General features: G+C 40.9%; 3 protein-coding genes across 8 annotated transcripts in view; 1 reads left to right on the forward strand and 2 right to left on the reverse strand.

Annotated features, from left to right (window-relative positions):
* Positions 1–11,340, reverse strand: part of lrp2a (low density lipoprotein receptor-related protein 2a) — a 46,228-nt gene extending 34,888 nt beyond the window's left edge. For 2 of the 4 annotated variants that reach the window (XM_071474072.1, XM_071474063.1), the window contains exons 1-12: positions 11,126–11,340; positions 10,330–10,702; positions 5,196–5,303; positions 4,556–4,678; positions 4,208–4,324; positions 3,691–3,801; positions 3,445–3,558; positions 3,215–3,331; positions 2,482–2,625; positions 2,254–2,373; positions 1,601–1,729; positions 959–1,128 (exon numbers count right to left, since the gene is read on the reverse strand). In XM_071474072.1, coding sequence (XP_071330173.1) covers positions 959–1,128; positions 1,601–1,729; positions 2,254–2,373; positions 2,482–2,625; positions 3,215–3,331; positions 3,445–3,558; positions 3,691–3,801; positions 4,208–4,324; positions 4,556–4,678; positions 5,196–5,303; positions 10,330–10,702; positions 11,126–11,323 — 1,824 coding nt within the window. In that variant the 5' untranslated portion in view covers positions 11,324–11,340. Of the gene's footprint in view, positions 1–138; positions 308–958; positions 1,129–1,600; positions 1,730–2,253; positions 2,374–2,481; positions 2,626–3,214; positions 3,332–3,444; positions 3,559–3,690; positions 3,802–4,207; positions 4,325–4,555; positions 4,679–5,195; positions 5,304–10,329; positions 10,703–11,125 lie in introns of those variants that run through there. The other 2 variants (XM_071474081.1, XM_071474089.1) reach the window with 2 other exon arrangements.
* Positions 11,183–14,385, forward strand: LOC139618299 (coiled-coil domain-containing protein 89). Of its 3 annotated transcripts, none has more exons than XM_071474127.1 (7): positions 11,183–11,386; positions 12,534–13,000; positions 13,388–13,518; positions 13,602–13,738; positions 13,834–13,910; positions 13,992–14,091; positions 14,189–14,385. In XM_071474127.1, the coding sequence occupies exons 1-7, from the start codon at positions 11,339–11,341 to the stop codon at positions 14,273–14,275; spliced, it is 1,047 nt and encodes a 348-aa protein (XP_071330228.1). In that variant the 5' UTR covers positions 11,183–11,338; the 3' UTR covers positions 14,276–14,385. The 3 variants fall into 3 exon arrangements, with proteins under 3 accessions (XP_071330228.1, XP_071330244.1, XP_071330235.1); XM_071474134.1 differs by having other exon boundaries at positions 11,287–11,425; XM_071474143.1 differs by lacking the exon at positions 14,189–14,385 and having other exon boundaries at positions 13,971–14,087.
* A 6-nt stretch (positions 14,386–14,391) lies between these two features.
* Positions 14,392–17,656, reverse strand: LOC139618290 (ATP synthase subunit beta, mitochondrial-like). The gene is made up of 10 exons (XM_071474115.1): positions 17,494–17,656; positions 16,779–16,952; positions 16,512–16,686; positions 16,198–16,319; positions 15,906–16,090; positions 15,565–15,723; positions 15,331–15,453; positions 15,034–15,246; positions 14,741–14,942; positions 14,392–14,651 (listed from the first exon to the last, which is right to left on the reverse strand). The coding sequence occupies exons 1-10, from the start codon at positions 17,597–17,599 to the stop codon at positions 14,554–14,556; spliced, it is 1,557 nt and encodes a 518-aa protein (XP_071330216.1). The 5' UTR covers positions 17,600–17,656; the 3' UTR covers positions 14,392–14,553.
* Between the last annotated feature and the right edge of the window lie 60 nt (positions 17,657–17,716).

The following is a 17,716-nucleotide window of genomic DNA, read 5'->3' on the forward strand; positions in this document are numbered from 1 at the left end:
AAGAATTTGAACCTATCCTTTAAGAAAAAAGTATGATTAAGCAGACGAGCTGTTGCAGGCAGTAATGTAAAGGTAACACTAAGAAACACATTTCAGGAAGAAGCAAGAGGCAGAGAGAGATTATCATTGTCTTGTTACATTTGTTAGGTCTGTAAGGTGGTTTTCTGAACCTGCCAGTCTGCTGATACTACGATGGCACTAGTTTCTCAGACCAGAAGCCTTGGCACCATGCAGTTGGTTAAAGGGGCACTGCTCTTTAGCAGCTCTGCTTCTTTTGAAACAAGATCCAGGGGTCTAAAAAGCAGGATTTTCAACTGACCTGTTTAAAGAGAAACTGAAGATGTGGAAATAGCCTGATTGTTTAACCTTTCCTGTTACATTCACATGCCCTGTTTGTGCTCTCCCTACTTCTAATCTGACACACTGCCATAGAGGTGGCTGATATACACAGTTGCCCAGTCAGAGATGTGTCCTAGTCTTTCAGCCCAGTGGCTGCAGTTCAAACCAATGAGAATCCATGGCATAAGCTGAACAAAGACTTTTCAGATGGCCAAAGAATGCATATAGATGGACAGTGCTACTGAAAATAAATACAGCATGATTACTCTGAACAAGATTGAGTTACAAAAATTGCACCCTGGTATGTGGACATCATACCAGCCTATCGGACAGGTTTCAAGATTAGGCCATTTGGATTCCATTCCACATCTACTTCCCGTTCATTATGACCCAACCAGGAGCCAACAGCTATCCTATTATTAAAGTATCAACATTGCTGATATTTTAAAAGATAACAGAGAGAATTCAGTCCTGGCCAGCTCCAGTCTAACTCAAGTATTTACTCAAATGAGAAACTGTCCAACTTCTAATAAAGTGTTACCCAGGCATAACAGACTGTTCTGAAGGGTAATGCCTTATGGCTAACATAGTAGTAAGAGTAAATAAAACATAAAAATACCTTATTCTGAATGGTATCAGTCCAGAAGATCCTATGAAGATTATAATGGAAGTCCACTCCTACTGCAACTCCTCTGTTCTGTGAATGAATCAAAGTGCGCAGACCGTTGCCATGGATGTCACCTATTAGTAGGTCTCTGCCATTAGAAAATATCAAGGAAGGAACTCCAGCTGGAGGGGAAACAATACAAAACAAGTCAAAAACACAGTGTAAAGAAATCTTTATCTTTTAAATTTTAAGGTTCGAGCCAGACTAATTTGTACTACAACAGAAATCAGTATGCAAATGCTCAACTAAAACATCATTGAGAAAAAGGGGAAATTTTAAGAAGTCAGACTAATGAAGGTGGAGGGCCATTATCATTTCACACTCTTTTTGCCAAAGCTAAAGGCAAAGAGGTCAGCCTCTCAGTCAACACTCTTTCTAAGTTCAGCAAAGGCAAGAGACTAACTAAAACAACATTCAGTACGCAACAATGCACCACAAAGAAGCACAGCCGCTCAGAGGAGCAGCCACAGAGGTCGGCAAAAAGGAAGGGGGTCTATGCTAATGCGCCTCATGTGAGCGATTCATTCTTTCTTTCAACATCTGAGCATACTGTATGTAAAACAACTGTTCAAACAGAGAGGAAGTGACACTCACTCGAGACGTCAGCTCGGCAGTATCTGTGCTGCTCCAGGGTGTAGCCCTCTCGGCAGCTGCAGCGGTGGGAGCCTATGCGGTCCTCACACAGCTGGTCACACACACCCCACATCGAACAGTCGTCAAAGTCTTCAGCATGAAATCAAAATCAAAGCAAATGAAGATTACACACTGATTTGTTCTTTTTGAGTCACATTACACCTTCAACAGGTTTTTAAGAGACAACATAAACCAGTGTTTTTACATTCTGCTGGTTGCGATGTACTTTTGAGTTCAAATAAACAGCATGTCCTTTCTCTGGGTCCACACAAACAGCAAATTTTATGATAAAGTCTCTGGTCAGAATCAGAATGTGGATGTACTGCAGGTTTGAAAAGTTACATGCACATTGTTAAGGTCTTATATGGGTTCAGCTGTTTCTCTGTAATGGTGGCATCCTGTGATTGAGGAGCTCTGTTGTTCCGCCCTTAGGCAGAAAACCCCAAATAAAAGGTATGAAAAGGCTGACCTTTATCAACTGAGCAAAAGAAGAAAACTTTTTATCACATGGGCACAAGTGTCACACATCCCATATTGTCCTTACCATTGTCTACATGTACAAAAAATCTCAAACATTGGGCTATGCTGCTGTAACGTTTATGAAGCGTATATACCTATACATGAGCGACTATTGTTGCTGCTGACAATGTATCCAGAAGGACAAGAACAGGTTCCTCCTTCAGGAGAGGCATGACAACGATGCTCACAGCTTAGAGAGGCACATCTCCAGATACCTGTTCCAACACAGAAATCAGAAAAGTGAGGAATATACTGCAGTGGCACAGTTTCTGTAATATCAGATGCTCTACTGTGTATTTGACACTAGTTGTGTTGGTACTAACTGCAGTTGCGGCCGGCAGTGGTGTTAGTTTCGTCCTCTCCCTCGGGGCAGTGAGCTGTCCCATCACACAGCTGATCCATGGGGATACACAGACCAGAGGACGGACAGGGCCATTCTCCGGGGTAACACTCTCTCGGCACATTATCTGTAGTCAAAACCAATTCACCATCTTTATCTTTGAGGGCTTACACAGTAAAGACAATTTTTTTAAAAACTGCGCAGCAGAGGGCTTTAAATGCGTCAGACTGTTGGGAATTGAATTCAGCGGGTGAGGTGTGTATTAGGGACAGGGAGCCTCAGCAGGAATGTGGTGCTGATCTTAAGAAAATTGCGACTGAGACTTCATTGTCAGGGAAATTACTGTCACTTTAAATCGATGCAGGGGAGTGGAGCTTGGAGGGGGTCACATGGGGGCTCAGAGGGCTTCTGCAGCCCATCCTCTAAAAACACACACTCTTCACAGCCGTGTGAAGGAATTCTAAAGCCCTTTGGGGGGCTGCGCAATCTTGTGCCACAAAGAGGCATTTGAATAACACACTTAAAGGAGCACAGGCATAGCGTCTTGCTATCCCGAACCGACCATGGTGACTGGAGATGAATCAGGTTCACTCAGAGAACTCCAGTTGTAACCCATTGTGGTGTTCTTTAACCAGCATTACTATTACCATTACCGGCCCTAACAGTAAACATTAAGTACATTCATGACAGCTGGTTTGCAATGATTAGATTCATACCGCAGCCTTTTTCGTCAGCATTGTCCTCACAATCATCCTCTCCATCGCAAACCCAGACTTGATGGATACAGCGGCCACTGGGGCAGGTGAAGTAGTTCCCTCTACATGTAGGATATGCTGTAGGTGAGATCAAGTTATTTGTTTATCTATCTGGGCAAAGATAAGAGTTACGAGACTTGCAATGGGGTAAGATTAAAGAAAAAGAGGATATAGAGACAGAGGCTACATACTGCAGTTTAGCTCATCACTTCTGTCTCCGCAGTCGTCGTCATGGTCACAGACGTAGCGTTGGGGAATACACACTCCGTTATGACATTGAAACAGACCCGTGTTGCAGTGCTGTGCTAAAGAAAACACAAAACAACAGAAACAGAGAAAAAGAACTGTTTTGATGCTACTTTTTTTCCATTGCTGCTGCATAGCGCCAGTGAAAGTTTTTTGGAGATGCCTGTTTCTAAAATTGACTGGTTTCTTACTGCAATTGGCCTCATCAGAGCCATCACGGCAGTCAAGTATCTGGTCACATCGCTGAGTCCGGTTGTAGCAGGCCCCATTAGCACATCTCAGCTGTGTACACTCGGGGTAATCTGAAAGATTAAATCATCATCAGGGGTATGCTATGCATTCAAATCAGTCTGACAACTGTGTTCCTTTCAGCTCTTAAAATGTGAGAAGCTCAGCGAATGGGAAGGATAAGAGACTAAAATTTAACGCCACCACCATAACAACAGCAGTCGCCACAGCATTCTTTATGCAATTGTGAGATTACCACAGTGTGTAGAGCTGTGAGTCTACCATGTCGGCACAATAATGGCATAGCAGCTGAACTTCAGCTTGACTAATCCACCAAGGAATCTGCAATCAACCTCTGACAACAAGAAGCATATTGTGGCCCATTCTGTCAGTCAGCGAGCCTCTTAATCTTAACAAATTGATTAAAATGCCACAGGAGCCTGACATAAAAAAAAGGAAACCACCCTGGAGAAGACTTACGGCAGTTTCTCTCATCAGATCCATCTGAGCAGTCCACCACATGGTCACATCGGTATTCTCCTGGGATGCACGCCCCATTACTGCAGCTGAACTGACCACTGGTGCACGTCCTTCCAGCTGGGGACAGATTGGAGAGTGGTTTAGCTGCACATAAGGAAGTTTGAGTCACATATTTCTTATATGTAGTTAAGATTTGAGCTACTTATAAATACATAGAAAATACAATAACGCAACACTCTTTGACAGGTCCATTTCTTGGGTTAGGGTTCAGGTGGTTAAAGCACAGTTAGAACAATGGCTTGGTATAATTTCCCTGCAGAATTGCTGACACTGTAACAATGTACTCACGGCAGTGTTGCCTCTCATCGGAGCCATCCTCACAATCTTCCTCATCATCACACACCCACACATCTGGGATACACTCGCCGTCACTCAAGCATTGGAAATGACTGTCATCACATGTTACCTGAGCTGTGGGAATAAACACAGAGCACAGAAGATTTCATTATTTATAACAGTTGACTGAAATCCCCTGTTCGAAAGTTAATATGTAAATTTGCTCAAGAACACTACTTGTACTTCACTTGAGTGTTCTCATTTTATGCTACTATATACTTCTACTCCACTACATTTCTGAGGAAAATATTTTGCTTTATACTCAACTAAATTTTACAGCACTGAAGTCACTAGTTACTTTGCAAATTAAGATTCTACATACAATATACATATAATCAATTAGTAAGATATGATGGACATACTGTAAACTAAGGAGGGGTACTTTTAATTGGGATACTTAAAGTATATTTTGTTAGTAATACAAATGTATTTTTACATAAGTAAAATTTTGAAAATTGAAGTTAAGGATCTGAGTATTTCTTCCACCTCTGCTATAATTCAGTTTGAAATGACACATCCAATAAGTATCCTAAATATTCCTACCCTCTCAGGTTATATACCGGCATACAGTGTGAAACAATGAGTAACTCACGGCAGTCATGTTCGTCAGAGTCATCCACACAGTCTGATGTCCCGTCACAGTGCCAGTCACCTGGGATACATCGGCCTGTCCCACAGCGGAACTGCCCCAGTTCACATCCTGCACACAGTCATAATTTGGCATAATTCAGTACATCATTTCAAACTTTTTCTTACATGCCATTCATTTTTTTTATCCTGTTATTATTCTTCATAAATGTTTTTGCCATTTTAATGTTGATGAAATTATTGTTATTAAAAGTATCATTACACAGTTCTGTCCAAAGGCTTTGTCACTCGGGTAATCTCAAAAAGAGAATTGATTCATTCTTAAATTCTTAATTCTTAAAAAAAAAAAAAAAACATGGCATAAGGGGGGCAGGGATGTCCTCCTCTGATGAACATGCTGTTAATAGCATTGACAAGCCTTGGAGACAAGCGTGCCAGCCGTCCTCCCGACAGTTACACAACCTTCATCGCACTCATCCTGAGCCTCCTTTTGATGTTCTCACTGAGTGGCATCTGTAGAGATAAGGTACCACCACTCTACCTTCCCTGACATTTTCCAGGAGAGATTGATTCAGGCAGCATAGTTTAGTGGCAGAGCACTCCATCAGACCCGTCCAAATAGGAATGTGCGATTCTGATTGTCTCTCTGACAGCCTGATTTATGGTGCATGCTGTTCCTGTCCAGTCTGAAATGTAATTGGAATAAATAGTGGTACTGGGTGGTACCACAACCATCTCAACCCAAATTCTTCATGAGAAGAGCTGTGAGGTGGTGATTGCTGGTGCACGCTTGGGGTTGGTGGTCTATCTCTGTCCTGCCTTATCCAGCATTTCAGAAACACTCTTTCCATTTGATCAAATACACTTAACAGGAAAATCAACCGCCTATTAACAGATTGGAATAACTCATCTAAAATCAAATGCTGCATTACCCCTTTGCTTTGGCTTTACAATTCCTCTGTAATACCTTAAAGCGACTAGGATTAATAGAGACATGCGCAAAAGTGTTATGCCTTCATGTGCATTTACCTGAGCAACTGTGAGTAAAAAAGTATTTTCAGTAAACTAGTGAAAATGTATCATTATCATCATTATCATTGTCCTTTCTTTTATGTGATGTACTCTTTTAAAGATGGATAGATCACTTCCACAACAGTTGTGGAGTCACTGCATGTGTTACTGCACTACAAGTCTTGTGTTTTCTCCAATCAAGAAATATTGTCTCAGATTATTTAAAACCACCAACTACTTTAACTCTAACCCAGTAAAACAGGCTGAATATTTACAGTACCTCCTACAGCAGCTATCCGGTCAGAAAACCTTTTTTTTTCCTGCTCAGTTTACTAATGATAAAATTGCTCACAATCTGCTCAAAGGGAGCCTTTGTTGCGAGGCAGTGATCCCTGAGGTTTCAGCATCACCTATAGCATGGCAGCAGGGACAAGTGTTGCATACAGTATAAGAATAGCTATGGGATGTGCTCTATGAATTGAAATACAATATTTACCCCAAAAATGAAGGGTACAGTCAATACATGTCAATACAAGTATTAAATGACAGCATTATTGTATGTGCAGGACCATAAAGTAAAAAAAAAAAGGTTTTTAATCAAAAATGAAGAATAAAATATCTTTTAAAGATTATTTAAATACAAACTTATCACATTAAAATAATAATGATAACATTATTCAAGAAACAAACCCATAAAAAATAATAAACAAAAGAACAAAATCTGCTTTGGAAAGTTGTTTATAGTTGCCATACATTCAGACCTAGGTTGACAACTTAAAACCATGTACACCAAGGAGAAACCAATCTGCTGGAGGCTTTCAAATGCAGCCTGTGTTCCCTGACAGTATTACTTCTGGGAAAGGTGACAGATACACTGAAGCTGAACTTTCAACAGCACTATCTTGTGTGAGGGTTCTTCTTACATTCTCAAAAGAACATCGTCTCTGTAACGTTTCCTTAATCCTCAAGTTTCTATGTCTTCATCCTGACAAAGTCACAATTTGACTATGTCAATAAATATTAGGTAAAAGACAGGGTGAACGGTGCAAATCTGCTAAATAAGAATGTTTAGTCTGATGAAGAGTGCTTTTCTTGTTAGTGTTTTCCCTTCTCTTCTTTCTGGCCTAGTCTTTTCTAATTAGCAACTTAAACCCACAGCAGGAGAGAGCGCCGCACTATCCATGTGGGAAGATAAGGACACCCTACTATTGCCCAACAAAGAGGAGCAGTAGAGGAATTTTCATTAGAATGAACCCCCCCAAACGCCTTAAACCCCGCTGTGAAATTACAATGGCACAGAAAAGGTGCCAGCAGGGATGCAAACTCATAACTGGATGTGTCACCCTAAAAAAGCCACTTCGGAGATGGACAGTGGAGAGCAGAGTACAGTGGGGCTTACTTCCTGTGATAAGGTAAAACAAAAGTGAAACATAAGCTCCCCTCTCGTGGCCACCTATTAAGAAAACACCTGTACACTACAGCTGAAATCTCTTTCTTGTCCCGTGGGGCGCCTGAGAGATGTCTTCAGGCTTTCATCAATATAGTCTTGTTTTGGCACAGCCCCCTGCACTCACTGAATGTGTGTGGAGAAAAGTGGTGAAAACGGCTGCTGGCAGCATGAAACGCTGGACCCGTCCATGCTGTCAGAGCGAAGTGCTGCTGCCTATTTCATATGGAAATCAATGCGGCAGAATGCAGTCAATTGCCAAACAAGTGACTTTGGCTCTTTCTGCTACACACTAAACAGTGAAAAACCGAGGGGCTTTGGCAGTGGCATGGGAGCAAAGGGAAGAAATAAATAGAGTGAGGAATAAAGCCTTGGTCTGGTTAGAACTGAGGAATACCCAACATGATTTTTGGTTGGTAATTTAACAAAAGCATGAGTGAAACGAATCACAAATTAAGTTGTCACAATGCAGTGACACAGGCAGTGGCCAACTTCCTCTGTACAGTGAGTCACAGCTCACCAGCTGCTAGTTAGAGGCTAAACTCCATCCTCAGTGTCTGTAACCTAGACTGAAGGAGCTACAGGAAAAGAAAGGATTTGCTCTTGATTTGTGCCAACTGCGTTCTTGTTTCTAACGCCGTGTTACTGTTGCACAAGGATTTAGGAAAGACCGGAAAGAAGCCGGCATGTGTGAGGTTTAACGTGCACATGCTAGCCGAGCTGGTGTGTCTTTCAAGGTTTGAACATGACATTTTTAACAATGTCATTACAGACTCAAACTGAAAATACAGAGACCCCGCAACCTGACCAAAACACAAGCGGACTGCCTTACATTAACAAACATGCTGACTGTGTCATTATTCTGTTTCATATTCTTCTTATGAAGGAAAAACTTAATTTTTAACACCATTAAAATTCTTACTGTGCATTTAATATGTTATTAACATCTCAGTGGTCAATGATTGATAGAAAAAAAACAACTCCTTTGACTGACAAAATATGTCTGGAACAGCAAAAATGTCAGAGGGTAGTTAACAAACCAGGACCGTGAAATCCCCCCACACTGTCATATTAGCTATTATTGCCAGTGTAAGCATTCTCCAGCAGTATCACAGATGAGGCCTGGATAATGTGTTACAGAAGGTTGTGGATGAAACAATTATCAAACTGAAGGATTTTTGTGGAGGATCAAGCAGAGATTAGAGAAAACACCCTTCCCCCCCTCATAGTAAAACTACACAAATAAACCATTACTAATCTTCTCAGCATATTATTCATTCATACATCTTTCGATTTTATTCACACTTGACCAGAAAGCACCTGATACTATTCTCTTGTGGAATTCACTGCAGCCACAACATGGCGTTGTTATTATAACTTCAGGTTAAAGGTAAGTGGTGGAACATCATCACAACCTACAAGATGCATTTTTATTTAAGCAGTCTATAGAAGTGTCTGTTAATCACTGCAGATCGGTGCTAATAATCAACACGAACATGCTGACAAAGTCTGCTGAGATTTTAGCTAAGTCATCATTTTGTTTACTTCAGTTGTCATCAGCAGATTTCTGCTGCAAATACTGAGACTGCTGTGATTCAAAGGAAATGCCAAGTGATTTTTTTTTTTTTTTCTCAAATGCCACAGTCTCACTGTCAATATGGGTATATTGTCTTTTTGGCATGCAGAGCTTTTTTTTGTTTTTGTGTGTCTGTTAGCCAGTGAGGAAATGGGCCCAGGATATTTCATAATAAATAAATAAGAAAGCTGTGGCTGCGACTCGTACACTTGGGTACAGTTTCTTTTCTTAACTCCAAACTGCTCCTTAGGTGGAAATAGTTCCATTCTGCAGCACCTGCAGTGTAATTAGTTGCTTGATTCACACTAAGGAGCTTACGTACTAAGGGTTGAGCAAAAAGAAAGCAGATTACAATTTGAGAAGTAGGATCTAGCCGTGCTACAAACACAAGAGACAAACACAAGACTGTCATGCATAAAGGGCAGTATCTGAGCATTTTCTCCGTCTTGGTCTTACAACAGGAAATAAAGTTCTTCCTCGAGCTGCAATCAAGTTTGAATCAGTGGTCTGCAGCGTAAAATCGAATGAGATTTGTACCAGTAACCCTCAGTCCTCGCAGATTGTCTGTAAGTCACATGCTCTTTTCTGTTACCTAGCAACAGTAAAGCTCAGGCAAAAGTTCCTCAAGAGAACTTCCAATCTGTCTGAGGAAGGCTTTGTGCTCAACCTTTAAAGCAATACTATGTGGTAAAACACTCAGCTCCAGAGGCAGAATTACTGTACCTTGTGGCCACTTCAAAATTACTGGAAGATTTAGTGAGGCTCCATTGAAGCAGTGGCTTTTTTTGGATCATCAACAAGGTTATTTTCATGTTTTCGTTTGATTCGGCATCCTTGATTCTCAAAAGTTGAACTTGTGTGAATACTTTGGTGTTTTGCTTTGGAAAAAAGAGCAATTTAATTCAGCAAAAAAATCAGCATCACTTTATCTGCAAAGTAAGTGGTTTGTTTTGATTGAGTAACAAGTGCGTTGGGTGACTCACTGGTAGCTCAACAACTTTTACCAAATGAATCATGCAACTGGCAGCCTGTGTGGACAGAAAAAGAAAGTAGGAGATTTAAAAAAAAAAAAAAAAAAAAAAAAAAAAAAATCACACTACTTACCTTCAGAGTGGCACCATCTAACACAGCACATGAAGACAAGGATGAGTTTAAGTAGCAGTGCTCTCCACATTCTGGCTGGTCCGTCCAGCTCCGCTGTGCAGATGGAGGAGCTGTAAGGACAGGGGCCGGGATGCTGTTGCTTTCCTCTGTCTGTCTTTCTTGGCCCGCTAGTTGATGAAAAGGGGCGTGCACAAAGGCCACGACAGCCGCTCCCCCAACCCAGTGTCGGCCCTCCAAATAAATCCCTCTGGCCCTGGAACCTGCATAATGCCATGCAGGTCCGGCTTGTCCCCGGTGCCAATGATTTTTCACTCACAGCTTGCTCTGGGCCCTGTTTATTTGTCCCACTCCTAGAGGGGTTGCCTACGGGTTCCTGGGAGAAAAATATAAAACTATTAAAAGTTTTGAATTAGGGTGTCCAGAGGGCCTAGAAGTAATCCCAGTGTCTCAGGTTGGAGTCCGACTAAGGAGCCTCGCTGCATGCTTTACACTCACTTCCCCCCATTGAGCTTTATATCCACGGACGACCAGAAAATTATCAGTCATTGTAAGAGTGCTTTTCACAAGATGTTAAAAACCCACAAATTGCCATGAATTCACTCTAAAGTATTTCAGGTTGTGTGTTATTAACTAATAGGACATGTCCCCAAAGATTTATAAAGTAACGTGAATTTAAATCAACGGAAGAGCCAGCTCTTAAAAATTAAAAGCTACCATATAAAACACAACAAAAATGAGTGAGTAACTAAAAATGTACCAAACTGAAAACAGGATATTAGTAACGTAGGAAAACTACCGCTGCTTCTTCCACCATGATTATCCGAGACGTTAGCTCCACGGTCGGTCTCCGCCATCTTGCGGCTGAACTGCGGAACCAACGCTCCCGGAGCACAGAGAGCCGCGCGAAGACGGTTGCCATTAGCGACCGAGCAACTGAAACTCCGAAATACTTCCTACGAAAAGTGGAAGCGAGCATTGGATAAAAATAACACATAAGTCATTACTCATCATGGCAACTCCGCCGAGAAATGCAGAAAACTTCCCGAACACGACGGAGGTATAGTGTGTAAAAGATGTCAGCAGGAAATCTGTGGAGGTCCGCTGTTAGCTAATGAATCTGCAGAGTTCACTTCATGTTTCATGTGAAGTCATGTTAATGTCGCAACTGTCACATAATGTTTCAATGGTTTTAAAGTCTTAAATTAACTTGAAGCTTAAAAGCAGCTACATTAGTAAGGTGTAAAATGCATCTGAATTAAATTAGCAACTCAAACGTTAATGTACGTTAATAAAGTTATTGTCTCAAATTATGTGTTCCTCCAAAAGGGGCTGATATGTAGACATTTGTGAATGTATTTGCTTTTTTTTAAGCATGGCTGAATTTAACTTTATTTAATTTTTTGTTGAACTCCATTCACCTGCACTGTATACGACAGTTTTCATTACTTCCCCATGCAACTAAAAACCAACCAGTAGGCTACCAGAAATAAAAATTTACATGACAAGTTGATTGGCAGAAATTTCATGGTAGCCTTTTTTATAGTTGACCTAATCTTTTAAGTCATTTTTAAGGAAAAATGTCAACAATGTTGACTATTAACTCTATAATTTGGGGCTTTTAAACTGTTGGCCAGACAAAATAAAGCAATTTTAATATGTTGTAATTGGATCACCTTACATGTAAATGCATCAGTGACAAGACAATCTAATGATACATAAAATTATCCCAATGACAGGAATCATTCTGCCTCCATAAGTACTATCTTAAGTATATTTACAAGGTATATATAGATGATAATGCATCTATACTTTTACTTTGAAATTTCTAATGTTGAGGACCTTTACTTGAATTATGTATTGTAAAGTATCTGACTACTTATTCCATTACCACCTCTTTTTACATGTTTCTGTAATGCCAATATCTTATGTATGTTTTTGAGGGACCCTGTAAAAAATTTGGGATACCACCAAGGTTAGGGCACTTTAACTGTCCAAATCAAAGTCCAATCAGTAAAATGGTCACTGGTTGATATTAATAGCTCATTTTAGATATATTTATTTTTCAAATGTAAAATGTTTCCCTCAGTTCATATCCCTGTTAATACTGATATCCGTGTCAGTCTCAAAACCCCATATCAGTCAAGCTCAAGTTTTAAACTGCCCGTCTCTCATGTTTTAACACACAATATTTTCCTTGTTCCCAGCATATGGACATAATTCAGAAGTCACTGGACAAACTTCTAAGCTTTTCTGCAGAGGATACGACAGAAATGCTGCGGTCTAGGATAGATGAACAGTCAAATTTGATCTGCATTCTGAAACAGAGAGCAGATGAGCTGCTTTTGCGATGCCAAGCCCTGCAAAAAATCAACACAGAGCTGGAGGACAGTGTAACAGACTGCCATAAAGAACTGGATGGCGAAAGAAAGAAAGCGGAGTTATTAGAGACAAGATTTATGGATTTAGCTGCCAACAATCAAGCAATTATTGCGTTTATGGAAGAATACAAAAATCAGAATGCCCAGTTAAAGATGGAAAACAAACAGCTGCAGTCAGAAAATGACACACTCTTCTCCCAGAAATTACAAGATAAAGAAGTGTTTCTGCAAAAACTGATGCAAGATATCAAACTGCTGACAGAGAATTATACAAATAAAGAAAATGAATATCGGTAAGTTTTTCTATTTGTCAGGCCACAGAAATTCAACATTTTTAACTGAAAATCATTTAAGTCATGTATCAAGCCTCTAAAATGTAAGGATTCACCATTATTCTGTTATGTTATTTGATTATAGAATTGTAACTAGAATATCTTTGGGTTTTGGACTTAATACAAGCAATACAAAGATGTCAACTGGAATTTTGGGAAATTGTGATTTGCATTTTTCACTTAAATTTTTTACCATTTTACAGACTATTCAAAAAAAAAATCAATCTATATGTATAGATTAATCAGTAATGAAAATAGTAACTTAAGTATAGTTGCAGCCATAGATCATTATTTAACATTTACTATACACTGATAATTTTGAAGCTGTATTTTACCTCTATGTTTCAGGGAGAAATTAGCCGAATACCAGTCAAAACTCCTTGAACAGGCAACACAGCATCAAGCCAAGAAGGCATCACTACTTGATCAATTACATGATGCTCAGCAACAGCTAGGAGATGCTGTAGAGGCGTGCAAAGGTGGGTAGTCAGTGTTTTATCCTTCTCTGAAGTGCTTCAAAATACAAGCACTTGTAAACTTGTGGCCTTCCTTCTACAATCAGATATGAAGCTGAAGCTAGGAACAGCAGAAGAAAAGCATGCTTTAAAGGAGATCAACATGAGAGAGAGCATAGCAAGCCTCACCAAAGAGAAGGACAAACTATTGTCTCTGTCTATGGAAAGAGGGAGAATGATACAGGTGATCAACAAGAGGATTTGTTCTTTACTAAAATTACAGCTCTGCACAGAATGGACCAATCACTTCATGTACATATAAATTGGTCTTGAATACAGGAAAAACAAGTCCAAATCCAACAGCTGGAGAGGAAATGGAAAGAAGAGAAAAAATCCCGGGCTGAAGCAGAGCATAGGTAAATCGTGCATCAACAACCTTTTTAATTGAACTGCTGAGTATAACAAGTACATCTCAGTTGTCCTTGACCTTGTCTCAGATTTGAACGGGAAGCAGAAGCTGTTAATGCAGATTTAAAAGTGAAGTCTCTCCAGTGTGCTCTTGATGAATCCATGAGGAAGTATGAGAAGCTTGAAAAGGTTTGTTGAAATCTTCAGTGTTGAAGAGTGAATTGATAGTGGCCCATATAGAGTTAAGAACATGCTCAGCTTGTTTTCCTTTCCAATTATTTTACAGGATTTCGAAGCCTTCAGAGAACACAGTGCAAGTCTCCTCACACAAGAGAAGGAGCTGAATAAGAAACTTCGCCACATGATAGGCTAAACCTTAGCATTCTGTCTTCTTGAGACATGTTTTCATTTTAAAAATTTCATTTTCCCCAAGAATATTTGCTCAATGACAGTGCTAAGAATAAATGAAGGAAAAACCATGACAAATAATTAATATATCACAATGTAATTTTTAATTTCATCTTCACCTTTCCAGAGAAATGGAACCACAACACAACATACTTAGCATGACACGTCAGAAGTTCCTCAAATAGAAATTATACTGTACAAATATTTATCTCATCAAACTTTCCAGCCTTGCAGATAAATCCCTTATGAGTGCTCCTCTGCCAGTTTCTCAGCCTTCTGGACTACTTCTTCAATAGGACCCACCATGTAGAAAGCTTGCTCTGGCAGGGCATCATATTCACCTTGAAGAGAGGAAAGAATAGCCATTAGTATTAAATTTCCATTAAGTTCATCCATTTCAAAATGTTTTAGCCTTGGAGTAGCACTCTACCTCCTAGAATGCTCTTGAAGCCTTTGATTGTTTCCTTGAGAGGCACCAGCTTGCCCAAGTGGCCAGTAAAGACCTCTGCTACCTGGAAGGGCTGCGACAAGAAACGCTGAATCTTGCGAGCACGAGCCACAGTCAACTTGTCTTCCTCAGACAATTCATCCATTCCCAGGATAGCAATGATGTCCTGCAATGATTTGTAATCCTAAAAGAAAAGCAATTTAGCTGTTAGACAAAGTTTTAGTTTCGTTTTTTAGTTGAATTCAAAATTTGTTAGCATCCAACATAAGGCTTGCCTGAAGAATCTTCTGAACACCACGAGCAACATCATAGTGTTCAGCCCCAACTATGTTGGGGTCCATGATGCGGGAGGTGGAATCCAGAGGGTCCACAGCAGGATAGATGCCAAGCTCAGCAATGGCACGGGACAGCACAGTTGTTGCATCCAAGTGAGCAAAAGTTGTGGCAGGGGCAGGGTCAGTTAAGTCATCAGCAGGTACATAGATGGCCTGTAACACAATAAACAACATTAGTATGAATAATCCAGAAAATGCAGTGCGCTGACATGTGATTAACATCTTGTGTCATCTCACTTGTACAGAGGTGATGGAGCCCTTCTTAGTGGTGGTAATTCTTTCCTGCATTGTACCCATATCAGTGGCCAGGGTAGGCTGGTAACCCACAGCAGAGGGGATACGACCCAGCAGGGCAGAGACCTGAAGAAAAATGACACAAATATTCAGACACAAGAGTTATATGCATAAAAAGTATTATTTTGTTGATGACATCTGTCAATAATGAAAAAAAATCTATCTAGTATTGTGAACCTCTGATCCAGCCTGGGTAAACCTAAAGATGTTGTCAATGAAGAGCAGCACATCCTGTCCCTCCTGATCACGGAAGTATTCGGCAACAGTCAGACCAGTAAGAGCAACTCTGGCGCGGGCACCTGGGGGCTCGTTCATCTGACCGTACACCAGCGCTACCTGAGGAAATGAAGAGCCGGGAAGTTCAGCATGAAATAATGCAGAATAGATTTAGATGAATCCCATCAAAACTGATAAACTACACTTTACATCATGTGCTATGCTGTGCTAAGGATCTTAATTAGAAAAGCTAAACTGTGTTTTAACAAATAACTGTGTTTTAAATGCATTGAAGTTGTTACCTTTGAGGTGGTGTCCTTCAGGTTAATGACACCGGACTCAATCATTTCATGGTACAAGTCATTTCCCTCACGAGTTCGCTCTCCCACTCCGGCAAACACAGAGTAACCACCATGGGCTTTGGCTACATTGTTGATCAGCTCCATAATTAACACAGTCTTGCCGACACCAGCGCCACCAAAAAGACCTTGAGGAATACAACATGCAAAATAATAAATTATCATGATGATCATGTTTGAAAATTTGAGTGTTGGCAAAAAAAATAAATTCTTGAGGGAAGTTTAATCCACCAACCAATCTTTCCACCCTTGGCATAGGGTGCCAGCAGATCTACCACTTTGATGCCAGTGACCAGGATCTCCTGCTCCACACTCATGTCTGTGAACTCAGGGGCTTCAGCGTGAATAGGAGCAGTCCTGCAAGATCATAAGGCTCATGATTAATTATACAATTTATAGGATATATTTTTAATGTCAATCAATCACAAGAAACCAAACCACCAAAATAAAACAAAAAGCTAAGAGTTGGTTTTGGTATTGCAACGGGTTTTATTGACATGAAGAAAAAATATAGAACAACTCCAGGATTGTGTTCTTCTTAATACTCACTGTTTGGTGCTAATGGGACCCCTCTCATCAATGGGCTCTCCAATGACATTCATGATCCTGCCCAAGGTCTCAGGGCCCACAGGGATCCTGATGGGGGCTCCGGTGTCCAGAACCTTCTGACCACGCACCAGACCCTCTGTACCATCCATGGCAATAGTCCTGACCGTGTTTTCTCCTGGAGAGACACATGAGGAGTCAGTAACAGGCATCCGAAGACTGATTTGTTGAGCAGTGTTTCAAAGCCAAGGATTACCTCGACCCACTCACCCAGATGCTGTGCCACCTCCAGCACCAGCCTGCTGTCGCGGCCAGCCACCTCAAGTGCATTGAGAATGGGAGGAAGACCTTCATCAAACTGGACGTCCACCACAGCACCGATCACTGCCACTATGCGGCCATTGGCCAGTGCAGCCTTAGCAGCTGGGGCGGCATATCCCCTGCCTGCAAGGACAGTGACAGGAAAAGGACAGTGACATTAATAAGGACGTATTAAATGCAACTTTAAATGAAAGAGCAGCAACTTGATTTCAAAATTAAAAAGTCACTGGAAGAGAACTATGATCAGCATACCCATGTGATTTACACTCAATATACAAGACAGAATGTAATTGCACATTTTGGTGCTTCATGATAGCATTACCCATATTTTGCTGTCACTGAAACTCACGGTTAAGATGTTCAAACATGCACTGTGTCAGACATTTGACTTGTACTGAGTTACTTGGAAAGGTCATTGATTGGAGTCAGTAAACCGAGGCATGACTGGCACAGCAACGACTGACATAACAATATGACCAAATGGTATCTTATATTTTAATATAACAGCTTCGATTGTATAAAAATCCCGGCTGATCGCAACTTAATAGAGACTCCATAGTAAAGTTGAGGCCTGACCCACCCAGCATGCATCCATTTGTGTTAGAGTTAATAAGGGGACATGTACTGCTGACAGTCGGCCCATGTTTAAAAAGTATGCACTTACTCAAATTAAGAGCTGCATGTCCCGCACTGATCGTCTTTAAAGAGTTAATCCCAGGCTTAAAAGCCTGCAGAGCCCCGCTGCAGCACCGTCCAACAGCACCCAACATGGTTAAGATGGCTGAAGGTGAAGGCACAGACAGAGCTCACACCGCTGCACCCGAGGGCTAATCCGAGCATGCGCAGTGTGTCGCGGTGTTATCCCCTGACTCACCGCAGGAGAGCAG

The sequence above is a fragment of the Trachinotus anak genome, unplaced genomic scaffold (assembly GCF_046630095.1).
Source record: "Trachinotus anak isolate AG129_WGS33_773 ecotype Australia unplaced genomic scaffold, CSIRO_AGI_Tana_v1 ptg000001l, whole genome shotgun sequence".
NCBI lineage: Eukaryota > Metazoa > Chordata > Actinopteri > Carangiformes > Carangidae > Trachinotus > Trachinotus anak.

Bases quoted from the DNA above. Each gene is read 5' to 3' on its own strand.
- LOC139618299 (XM_071474127.1), top strand. From the start codon at position 11,339: ATGGCAACTCCGCCGAGAAATGCAGAAAACTTCCCGAACACGACGGAG. The intron at 13,911-13,991 runs GTAAATCGTGCA...ACCTTGTCTCAG, and splicing joins CGGGCTGAAGCAGAGCATAG to ATTTGAACGGGAAGCAGAAG. The intron at 14,092-14,188 runs GTTTGTTGAAAT...ATTATTTTACAG, and splicing joins AGTATGAGAAGCTTGAAAAG to GATTTCGAAGCCTTCAGAGA.
- LOC139618290 (XM_071474115.1), bottom strand. From the start codon at position 17,599: ATGTTGGGTGCTGTTGGACGGTGCTGCAGCGGGGCTCTGCAGGCTTTT. The intron at 16,953-17,493 runs GTAAGTGCATAC...CTGTCCTTGCAG, and splicing joins ACATGCAGCTCTTAATTTGA to GCAGGGGATATGCCGCCCCA. The intron at 16,320-16,511 runs GTGAGTATTAAG...ATGATCTTGCAG, and splicing joins GGTCCCATTAGCACCAAACA to GACTGCTCCTATTCACGCTG.